This window comes from Coturnix japonica, chromosome 1 (assembly GCF_054131305.1).
Source record: "Coturnix japonica strain WE chromosome 1, WE-NBRP24, whole genome shotgun sequence".
Taxonomy (NCBI): Eukaryota; Metazoa; Chordata; class Aves; order Galliformes; family Phasianidae; genus Coturnix; species Coturnix japonica.
Genome location: NC_140663.1, coordinates 169,837,421 through 169,849,579, shown reverse-complemented (window position 1 = coordinate 169,849,579; position 12,159 = coordinate 169,837,421). Strand labels below are relative to the sequence as shown.

The 12,159-nt window shown below is 46.2% G+C and overlaps 2 protein-coding genes across 18 annotated transcripts in view; one reads left to right on the top strand and one right to left on the bottom strand.

Annotated features, from left to right (window-relative positions):
• FAT3 (FAT atypical cadherin 3) overlaps window positions 1-12,159 on the top strand; it is a 428,155-nt gene that overhangs the window by 64,745 nt on the left and 351,251 nt on the right. The gene's annotated exons all lie outside the window — the stretch shown is intronic.
• Window positions 8,335-12,052, bottom strand: LOC146762861 (uncharacterized). Its single transcript, XM_085509187.1, has one exon. The coding sequence runs from the start codon at window positions 10,697-10,699 to the stop codon at window positions 9,386-9,388; it is 1,314 nt and encodes a 437-aa protein (XP_085365313.1). The 5' UTR covers window positions 10,700-12,052; the 3' UTR covers window positions 8,335-9,385.

Sequence of the window (12,159 nt, the reverse complement as noted above, 5' to 3'; positions counted from 1 at the left end):
CAGCACGTGTTGAGGGAAAATGCTGCCCCTGAAACTTTTGATCTTCCAGATACAGATGGGGATTGCGGGCGGCTTCGTGCTTACACTGCCTCATCTTTGGAGTTGTGCTCTAGCTACTCATGCTCATTACTCCAGGGGTGCCAAGAAAATGGTTTTGCAGACATTGCACTGTGAGTGCATAGAGAGCTTTTCCGGGGGATCTTGGTGTGTTTTACAGACCAAAACTAATTAAACCTTACAGTATTCATTGCAGGCAGATAAGCGTGAACGACAAGTAAACAAGCTAAAATGCAGTGTGGTGAAGAGCTGAACTTTCTCATGGTAGAGACCAGTGATATTCCCATTGAATGAAGAGGAGCTATAGGTGCCTTGTACTGCTGGAAGGTCACTTTGGAGGCAGGGTTTATAGAATCAGTTAACATTTGCAGTTCTGCATCCAGCACCTACCTTTCAGAGATGCAAAAGAGTTCAAATCTCCTCTCTTTAACATTTCTTGCTGGTGAGTTCTTGGTGAACTGGCACAAGTAGCTTCATTTTGGAGGGTTCTTGAAATGGCCCCTTCTAATGCTGTGCTTAAACTCCCAAGCTAGAGTTTTCTGAATTTATCAGCTTTTGTTGGGATCATAACTTTTTAGTATCGTTTACTATGAAGCAAAAAGCGCCTGGCTAATATGCATCAGCTCCCACCAAAGTGCCAGCAGGTTTTGTTTCTGGGCTTTAATTTTATTGCTGTAGGGTTTCTAGTAATTCTGGTTCTGACATGGCCTTTGAGAGATCTTCTAAAGATCACTGCTATGGTCAATCATGGTCTTAGGCAATAGAAAAAGCGGCGATGGAGAAGTGGGTGAGCAGGAAACACAGCAAAACAGAGTGAGAATGAGAAAATTCTCTTGTGTAACTGCTTCCAGTGAGTGGGAAGATGTTAGAAAGGATGTTCGAAAATGAAGCTTCATCTATTGTATCATTATAATATCTACCAGATTACGGGGAGGGTTTTAGAGAATTATGGAGTGGCTTGGGTTGAAAGGGACCTCAGGGATCATGAAGCTTCAACCCCAGTGCTGCAGGCAGGGCCACCAACCTCTCCATTTAATACTATATCAGGATGCCCAGGACCCCATCCTACCTGACCTTGAACACCTCCAGGGATGGGGCATCCACAACCTCTCTGGGCAGCCTGTTCCAGCACCTCACCACTCTCATAGTAAAAAACTTCCCCCTGATAGCCAACCTAAACCCTCCCTCACTGAACTGAAAACCATTTCTCCTTGTCCTGACATTATCTACCCTTTCAAACAGTTGACTCCCCTCCTGTTTGTAGGTGTGCAGCCTTCTCTTCACCAGGCTGAACAAGCCCAGCTTTCTGAGACTGTCCTTGAAGGGGAGCTGTTCCGTCCCTTGCATCAAAAATGAGTAGCGAGAGGAGGTTACAGCCCTAATTTCTATGTCCATTTAAGAGGTTGTCTTAGGCAGTAGAATCAGCTATAAAGGTTAATTGGGCATGATCATTCTGTGTGGTATTTATAAGTGAGCTTCAGAGCTTGAGAGGATGAAGAAGCATCAACTCCTGCCACAAGGAGTTCAGGATTGGGGCTATTTGTGAAGGTGAGGAATGAGGGTCAGCCCCACCATGGTCTGCAAGAGAGGAGCTGTGAGAAAGGCAGAAGAACTTACTGAGGAAGTAAACATCTCTAGAATTATATGAGACCATCCCCACTGTGGGTATAAAAGAGGGGTAAACGATTTGTCTTTGGGTCTGAATACAGAGGCCGTAGGGATTGCAGCAGGGAAGGAGAACAGATTCTGAAAACCAAAGAGATGTGGCTCTAAAGAAGCAACAGCACAGGGATGATGGGGTGTTTTTTTGTCATACAGCTTAACGCTTGACAGCGTCAAATAGAGCCATGGAGTTGTGTGACTCCGTGCCTTGGAGTAGCAGCTGGGAGTTGGACTACTTAGCACTTGGCTTCTTTTCCTGAGGGCACGTTGGAAATACTGTAGATAGGTTAAGTTATATACTTTGGTCGCGTAAAAGGTGTTAGAATTGTGGAAAAGTGTGAACTGAAGGGAATTCAGTTCTGCCAGGGTGTTAAGGTCAGAGAGAAAGCTTACAGGGGCATGTTAAGGTGTGTGCTTCTATAAAGCCCTGACACACATTGGAAAGGAAGAATACCAAAGTTCAGCCACATAGTTACGGAGTGGTTGAACCTGATCAGAACTGCTTTATGTTTGCTTGTTTGTTGGGTGAAATAAGCTGCCACAGAGATCAGGAGAATAAATGAATGCTTGTTGGAGTGGGTTTCAGGCCACCGGGCTCTTGAGAAGTGTGGAAGGTTGTGGTATTTCTCTTGTTGCACATTTCAGTTCACTGACAAGTGGGAAGGAATGACAACATCTCTGCTGTGTTTGTTGCTGGTTATGCTGTTTAATTAATGCCCATCATTACAGATTTTTGAATAAGTGTCACAAAGACGAATCGCTTGGAGGCTTAGAGGAACCTCCACGCATCAACTCCGTATGCAGATGCTAAGAAGGGGCTGTCTGTGCACCATGGACAAAAGGGCTCTTTATGCCAAAGTAGCTTGTTAGCATTTTGTTTTGAAGCTGCAGCATGTCGAAACTATCAGGGTGTCATGCTAATAAACTGGCCAGTCCCTGAGCAATCTACATTCTCAGGGGTGATTTAGAAGGTGCATTTATACAGTATTCTCCAACTTCATTACGACGCTGTTTCCCTGGATACTGAGCGTTGTGCTTGTCATTACAACAGGGACATTAAGAATGGTTGGTGGCTGTCATGCTTTTAATAAAGTTTTTTTCCATTTCTTGATTAATGGTCCTCCTTTCCCTTTAAGTTTTTACATTAAGGGGAGAAAACAAAAGGAAATGATTTTGTCAGCTGATGTGCATAACTTCCTTTGAGCCAAAAACAGGTTTTATTTCATCAGGTGTGGAAATCCGACATATTATTTGTGGAGTTGTGTTGCTGAATGGGCTTCAAATAGGAGTCGAAGTACTACTATTCACTACAGCATCAAATTCAGGCTGTTTGGGAACAGTCTTACAATAGCAAAGAAAAAGCTGTTCAAATACTGGGTAGTAAATGAAATTTGTTTTGAGTGTGAAAGCATTTGAATACTTCATGTGTCTATTCCTGACTCTGGTATTTCGATAGTGTTCAGTATATTTTCTGAAGGTACTTTCTTCTCTGTACACACCATCTTGATTGCCTTAGTTCCAGCTATTACTGACAAACAGTTAGGGCTGCTGTGGACATGAGGAAGATGCTTCCCACCTGTCCCAGGACCTGCTCTGTCTTCCTTTGTTTGTGGCTGTGTTTGTGATAGGGGAGCTCAGGGAAAGCAAAGTCCATAAAACAAAAGCAAAACAAACCCAACAGCAGGAAAAATATAAATGGAAAAAGGGGAAGAAAGAGGTGAATCTGGAAGCTGCTTTGGTGGTGATGGTGCCTTATCCTGCTGTGGTTTCGAAGCTGAAGCATGAAGTGATAGATATGGATGCCTAAGTATAACAGGTCTCAAGTTCAACTGTGCCTGCAGTTCTTGTGAAAGAGTTGGTAGGCATCAAGGTGTGGTAGCTGGCAATAGAACATCTTGTGGGCACAACAGCAAGAATGGCAGCAAATGAATTTAGATGTCTCAGCATGGCTACTTAATTGAAGATGAGGGCAGCTGCGCATGGTGAGCTGGTCTGGATATATCTGTATGCAACATGGACTGTATGTGTGCATAGCCCTGCTTATATTGCAAGCATGCTCACTTTCTGAAAGCCCTTTGAAAGTCTGAGCCAGTTATTTTTCATGTTAAAAAAACTACTTAGTTTATGTTCCTACCAATACTTTTTCTCAGAGAAACAATATATATGATAGTTCATTTTATAAAATAAAATCATGTTTTTCCCAAAGCTAAAAATTACAGAATTTAATACCCCAGCACTGGAACATAAATAATAGGGACGTATGTGAGATGGCTCTTCTACAGTATTCTCAGTTTTATTGTAGTCCTCATAGTGGCTTTCATATGCCAAGAGCTATTGAGAGCCTTCTTTTATTATATCCAACGACATTTTCTCTTTATTTGTAACAGTTTCACAAGTGTGACATGCATTCTATTTTCTTCCTTTCTGTATGCATTTGTAACATTGCTAGAGTTGTTTTAGCAAGTAGCTACATTGCTGTTTTATAACTCTTACTTCTTTGTTCTTGGCTTTCATCTTAAAAGTACAGAGGAAACAGATAGTGCAGCCTCAACTCATTCTAAATCATTCCTGATGACTTTGATTTGTGACCTGAAGCTGTCTGACAAAGATTTTTTTCTTTTACCTTTCTGGAGATTTTCAGGCATCAGATTGAAATGGCAGCTGACTTCCAATCAGTGCACAGAGGAGGATGAGGATGAGCTATATGCAAGAAGTGCCTTGATAAGCAAAACTTTGTTTTCAGTTGAGGTTTTAAGTTCAGTAGCAAAGAGTCTCACTGGACATGAGCTAACAGCTATAGTTTAGGCTGGAATCCTTTCATTTTGGGGACTTTGAGGTGAGTGAAGTGCTCCAGCAAACTGACAGCATGCTGAGGTGAAAGGGAGAGACATGAGGAAAGCGAGGGCAGCGGGACCAAGTGTGACCCTGCTGCATGTGTTTGGGTGATTGACCCTAACCTGTGTTCAGTGTATGTGTGGAATGAATGAACTTTCCATCCAGAAATGGAGTACAGGCATTGCAGATTGAATTCAGGTTGCAGATGATTCCGGCTCTGGGAAAACAAATGAAGTAGGGTCAGGCATTAGAAGATGAGCCTTTTCTTCATGACCTTCTGTGGGACGTAATAACCTCAAGTTGCACCAGGGGAGGTTAGGTTGGATGTTAGGAAGAATATCTTCTCAAAAAGAGTGGTGAGGCATTGGCACAGGCTGCCCAGGAAGGTGGTGCAGTCACTGTCAGGAACCATGGAGATGTGGCGCTGAGGGACGTGGGGTGTAGGTATGGTGGGGATGATGGTTGGACATGGTGGTCTTAGTGATCTTTTTCAACCTTAATGATTCTATAATTGTTTGATTCCTGGTGGTTTCCAGTCTCAGCAGCTTAATGGACTCATGATATTGTTGTTGTTCTTGTTATTTACTTTTTATATTACTCATTTCCTTTTCTTGATCAGTGTCTCTAGTTAACTTTTGAAGATTTAAGTGTGATTTGTCAGTCAAAGCCAAACCGCTCAGCTGTGAGTAAATCGTGGATTTTCAGAGCTATGCCACAGCAATAGGATGAGAAGAATAATTATGTGACATCTGGTTTTGAAAATGTAGACATGTAAAGCTGGTGAGCTCTGCTTTGTAGGGAAGCCTTCCTTCTCAGACTCATGCAGGTACAATGGGCAGTGCAGGTTGGCATTGAGAGCTGGCAGCAGGGGCATGTTTGGGATTTTCCTGTGTGGGTTGGAGCATGAGGCTTGCAACATCAGTGCCTGTTTCCTGATCTGGAAATGGGATGAAGATATGTGCTGAACTGTCTATCAGATGTACATGAAGATCGTGGAGTTTAGTGGCAGTGTTTTTGAAATAGATACAGGCATTTGTGAAGTGAGGCTTTGCTGACAGTCACTGAATGTGAATGCTTTAGGAAAGTCCTGGATCTGTCATGTTGTCAGTAGAGGGATAGCATTCAGCTTTGGAGCAGTTACTGCTTCCCCATGTGTGGGGCTTCCCATGCACCCCATAGTGCCCCACTTGTTCTAAACACCTTTCCTGGATGGACCCTAGCCCTGTAAGGCTGCTCTCACTCACTTTCCACTAAGGAATCCTGTTCCTTTTAGAGGGAATTTCATCCTACTCCAAAGGTGAAGAAGACTAAAAAAAATTAAATGACTTCTTTTCTTTTTGGCATGATTTGGGCTCGTAAATACCTTGATACTCTTTCTTAGGGTCTGCCTGTAATGCCATATATTTTAAAGGTACTTTTCCATGACGATTATCAAAACTCTTAGTTAAGAGGTACCTTGTTTAATTGTCCATTTGCTGATTGCCATGAAGATATTTTCAAACACTGTACAGAGGTGTCTGTCACTCTCCAGGACATAAATAACTTCTGGATTGTAGATAACCATGCAGCTAGCTGCCAGCTTATGGGTAACGTCCTTTCTGCCTCAGAAATAATGGATTGTTTGTTCCTCATGTGTTTTGATGTTTCAGATTTACATTCTTAACACTGTGCCTGATATCATTCAGTGTTCTGGGAACGGTCTTTCAACTCGTGTTTATTTTGGAGTGTTAGTTTTCCAGCAAACAAATAAAAGATTGGCAGTTAGCGGTTTTGCTATAAATAAACAAAAGCTAACAGTTTGGCTTTAAATAGAGAACTCTGCTCTTCGGAGCTTGGAATCGAGACCTTCCCCAACATGTAGCAGGCACTGAATCCCTGCTGCGGTGATTGGACTCAAACAGATTGGGAAGCTGAAGTGGTTTGAGTTCATGTTTTGTTAGCTAAAATGTGGGTATCATCTCAAATATCCATGCATGAAATGGCCATAGGAGGACTGGAGTAAAGTAGAAGCATGCATGGTTTCAGAATGGGGAACTTGCCTGGATTTCAACACAGAATACTTTCAGTGCTGTGCCTGTCCTTTGATGGCTGATGGTACTGTAGATTCCCCTGTGCTGCGAATGCAGGTCTGTCCTGGCACCATCAGCATTTTCTTGTGCGTTAGAAATAGCATGTTACAATATCCCATTGAAAATAATCAGAGTCCACAGCTTCCATGGATTCAGGTGTTTTTCATGCAGGTAACATTCCAAGGTGAGCTTTGATGGAAAGTTGTGTTCCTTGTGATACTTTGATATTAACACATAGCCTAGAAAGGGAATCACTGGGCTTTCGTGCTAGCTTTGTTTGGTTTAAGGTGTATCCATCAACTTTTCTGTTTCAGATGCAATGTCTGCAGTGTGGATTCCACTTATTAGAGAGAAACTGTGTTGTCTTTGACCAAGTGTATCCATGCTTTGCCTCTTAACTTTAGCAGGTTAATCAATTTGCGTGACCTGAACTGTGTGTAATATTAAAAAGCAATGGCTGCAGCCCATTCTCTGAATGCTTCCTGTTGGACAAAACTGATTTGTATTTTATTATTATTATTATTATTATTATTTTATTTTGGTGCAGGAAGATTCAGAAATCAGAGACTGTTTTCATCAGTGGTTGTTTCTTTGTTTTATGTGAACATTTGATAGTGAAGACTGGCTCCAAATTGGCACAGGCTGATTTATGGGAGGCAGTTTTTGGGGAGATGTGTTTCAGAATGGTTGCTCAGTCAGATCTGTTTAAGCATCTCAGGTTGGCTGTAGACAACTCCATTGGGTTGTTCCAGAAATGGACACAAATCTGGCTCATGTCTGTGGTTCTGTGGCATGAGCCAGTACCCTCCAGATTCCTGCCCTATGAAAAGGAAAAAGAGCACTAGGTTTTGTTCTGAAATCCCAAACTTGCTGAGAATCCTAATCAAAATATTTGCTTAATGTGTTTGGCACGTGATTTCTTTTTGCTGGTTGACACAGCTATCCTAGAATCACAGAAGTGTAGGGGCTGGAAGGGACATCTAGAGATCATCGAGTCCAGTAACCCTGCAAAACAGAACCCTTGCATCACACTGCACAGAAAGGTGTCCAGGTGGGTCTTGTAAATCTCCAGAGAGAATCCAGAACCACCCTGGGCAGCCTGTGCTGGTGTTCCGTCACCTGCACTGTGAAGAAAATCCTTTGGAACTTCTTGTAATGAGCTTACTATGATTCAGTTTACAGATGTTTCCCCTCCCTCCAAACCCTATATCATCTTCATGGCCATGCGCTGGACTCTTCCCAGAAGATCCCTATGCATTTTGTACTGGGGAGCCCAGAACTCATTTGGAAAACCTCACCTGTTTTCTTAATCTTGCATTCCACTATCATACTTAGAAAAGTAGTATGTTCTCCCTTAGCTCGTTGCTTCAGTTTTGTTGTTAGGCCCATCTCCGTACCTTTTCACCACCTCCCTTCCCCCTTTCCTGGTTCCTGGGTTTGTTTGTCCCTCTGCCCCATTAGTCACAGAACCGGGCTGCACTGGGCTGGAACTGTGACAGCGCCCCAGTGCCCCAGAGTCCCGTTCGACTGCCCACAGGCTTCTGGCAGCGACTTCATGGCTGCCGGCCTGAACTACCAGTCAGCAGTAATAATCAGAGGGACGAACCAGAGCAGGGAGTCTGAGCCGCCGCGCCTCAGGGCCTCCTTGCGTGTCCCAGCAGCTCTTGCTGTGGTGTTTTGCCGCCGTTGTCCCTTTCTGGGAAGGCTCCTTTGGTGTGAGCCTCCACTATGAAGCTGATGCGCACGGGATCTTGGCCAAACTGGCCCAGCTGTGGATTCCCAGTGTGCCCTGGATGCTTCCCAGCGCGCTGCAGGACTCACAGAACCTCCCCATGTGCTCTGGGGGACGCTGCATTCCCTCAGTGGGACGTGGGCTCCCGCTCAGGATGTGCTCTCTCCCCCTGAGGCACGGCTGTCTGTGGGTACCTCAGAGCCACCGATGCCTCTTTTCCCCCGGCCCAGCGCCCTTCCTCCTCCCCAGGCGCGTGCCCCCAAACCCCGCACAGCAGCACTCTCCTGCAGCAATGCCTTTCGTGCTGCCGCTGTGCCGGACCCACTGCCACCACAATGACACAGGCTGCAGAGATGTTGATGTTGTTAATTAATAATTTTTATTTTTATTATAATTTAGAGATTAAGTATAATGAAATTATATATTATATCATTATATATTATATATAATGAAATTAGATGCCAGATGGAAAATGGAGGTGAAAATCTGGGAGAGGATGTCATTCACCCAGTGGATGATGTTGTCGTTCATCCAGTGGAAGATGTTGTAGTTCACCCACTGGAAGATGTTGTCGTCATCAGAGGTGCCTGCAGTACAGGAACCTTTGGTGGGCTGAGGTGTGTCCCACCATTTGATGCACAGGCTGTCAGATGGACAAAAGTACTTCACAGAAATCACTCTTTGTTCCCGTGGAAGCTGAGGTCTGGTTCCCTGGAAGTGGCAGGGCATGGGCGCAGGGAAAAGGCTGCAGGCTCGTTTTGCAGAGCATCACCCTGCAGGGCTCTGATTCCTGTGCTGCTTTTCCAGCCTCACAGGATTGTTCAGGGCAGCCTGTGGGGCTCACTCCACCTCTGGCAGGACCCATTCTGCACGGGGGGCTCTGGCTGGGTTTCAGCCCTACGGCTCGGAAAGTTGCTGTGCACAGCTGATGGACCTCTGTGCGTCTGCTTTCTTTGGAAAACATCACATTGCGGTTCCCTGCTCCCCATGGTTTTCTCCGTGCTTAATGTCTTAGCTGTCCCTGGTGACTTCACAGTATTTGCCAGATTCTGCCGACTGCCTTCATCAGCTGCCACGTAAACCAGTCTTCTGCGAATTCTATAAAGAAACAGGCTATCCGGCTTTGCTTACAGAAGTCCCAGATGTGCCACACGATGTCGAGCAAGCTGGAGGCCTCCTGCTTGGTGTGTGGGGACTGCCGCTTTGGCCCCTCTGGAGCAGAAGGCTCGCTGAACCAGTATGGGTCCCATCTAGGCTGTGGAGTACGGCCAAGCGAGAAGGGCATGTTGGAGGCCAGGCCATATACACTGCTTTGCTGCGTCTCCTGAGGATGCACAAGAACACTGTCTCCATTCCCAGGACAGGTTGTTATTCCAATCCAGCAGAGCCAGTTGGAGATCTGATTCTTGGTCTCTACTAGGCTCTTTTCCTCAGGAATGACGTGGTTTTTGTTCTTGTCCTCGGTCTTGGTGGGGCAGGCGGTTAGGCCAAACCAGCAGACCCAGCTGGAGGTCTGGCTCTTGGTGTCAACCGGTCTCTGCTCCTTTTGAAGTACCTTGTTGCTGTTCCTGTCCTCGATCATGGTGGGGCAGGTAGTTAGCCCAAACCAGCAGAGCCAGCCAGGGGTCTGGCTCTTGGTTTGAACTGGACGCTGCTCCTCCTGTAGGACCTTGATTTTGTTCCCATCCGAGATCTTGGTGGGGCAGGTGGTTAGCCCAAACCAGCAGAGCCAGCCAGACGACTGGCTTTTGGTTTGAAGCGGACGCTGCTCCTCCTGGAGGACCTGGATTTTGTTCCCGTCCTTGATCTTGGTGGGGCAGGTGGTTAGGCCAAACCTGCAGAGCCAGCCGGAGGTCTGGCTTTTGGTTTGAAGCTGACGCTGCTCCTCCTGAAGGACCTGGATGTTGTTCCCGTCCTCGATCTTGGTGGGGCAGGAGGTCAGGCCAAACCTGCAGAGCCAGCCGGAGGTCTGGCTCTTGATTTGAACCGAAAGATGTTCCTCTGGAAGTGCCTGGTTGCTTTTCCCATCCTCAGTCTTGGTGGAGCAGGTGGTAAGGCCAAACCAGCAGAGCCAGCCAGAGGTCTGGCTATTGGTTTGAACCGAACTCTGCTCCTCCTGAAGGACCTGGATTTTGTTCCCGTCCTTGATCTTGGTGGGACAGGTGGTCAGGCCAAACCAGCACAGCCAGCCAGAGGTCTGGCTGTCGGTCTCAATGGAGTGCTGCTCCTCGGGAAGGACCAGCTTTTTGTCCCAATTCCAGGCCCAGCTGGGATAGCTGAAAAAGCCAGTAATTGGAGAGATGAAAGGAAGGGAGATGAGGAAGAGAGTCAGGCTGAGCTTCATCCTGTTCTCTCCCAAAGACCACTCTCAACACACAAATGGCTGTCACCAAGAGCAGAGCTCCAGCAGTGACCACCAGGACGGTGAGACCGCCTCACGTGTCTGAGCTGGGGGAGGCAGCCAACGTGACCTGGTAAAGACTGATGTCCTGCCCCGCACTGTGATGTCACAATGCCTTTCCCTGGGCGTGTGCGCCCATGCACCCAGCTCAGGGCTGGAGACCCTACGCCCAAATCCCACCTCCCTGTTCCACCTCCCTTTTTTCCAATCCATCTGCACTCTGTGTAATTTTCACTATCAGTCGAGGCTATAGAATCGTAGACTCATAGAATGGCCTGGGCGGAAAAGGACCACAATCATCATCCGTTTTAAACCCCCCAGCTATGTGCAGGGTCACCAGCCATCTGACCAGGGTGCCCCTAGCCACATCCAGCCTGGCCTTGAATGCCTCCAGGGATGGGGCATCCACAACCTCTTTGGGCAGCCTGTTCCAGTGAGTTACCACTTTCTGTTCAAAAACCTTTCTCTTACTATGTAACCTAATCCTTTCCTGTCTTAGTTTAAAAACATTCCCCCTTGTTCTGTCTCTGTCCACCCTTGTAAACAGACGTAAACAGAAGTTAGGTGCTCCTCTCCCATCCTTTTCACCTCTTCAGTCCAACAGCCGCGAACACTGAGATAATTTCCTGTACTTATATGTAGGAAAGAAAATAAAAGAATATATGATAACGTAATCCAAGAGATTTGATCCTTTGCTTACAGCTCCCATAGCAGTGTCTGTATCTGTCTTTTGCATGACCCAGATTTACAGAATTGTAGGGTCTGGAAGGGAGCTCTCGAGATGATTGAGACCAGCCCACCTGCCAAAGCAGGCTCCCTAGACTAACTAGGTTGCTCACGTAGGCGTCTGGGCCTCCACAACCTACTTGGGCAGGAGTTCCTGTGTTCTGTCACCCACACCTTGAAGACATTCGTATGCACGTGTGTACAGAACTTCCGATTTTGGCCGTTTCCCGGTGTCCTGTCACCACGCACGGCTGAAAGGAGCTTGGTCATGTTCCTTTCATAGAATCACAGAATCACCAAGGTTGGAAAAGACCAAAAAGATCATCCAGTCCAACCGTTCACCTATTACCAATAGCTTCCACTAAATCATGTCCCTCAAAACAAAATCAGATTGTTCCTTGAACACTCCCAGGGTTGGTGGCTCCACCACCTCCCTGGACAGTCCATTCCAGTGCCTGACCACCCTTTCTGAGAAGTAATACTTCCCAATGTCCACCTTGAATCTCCCCTGCCGCAGCTTGAAACCATTCCCTCTGGTGCTATCACTAATGACACGAGAGAAGAGGCCGACCCCCAGCTCACTACAGCCTCCCTTCAGGAAGTTATAGAGAGTAATAAGGTCTCCCCTGAGCCTCCTCTTCTCCACGCTGAACATTCCCAGCTCTGTCAGCCTCTCC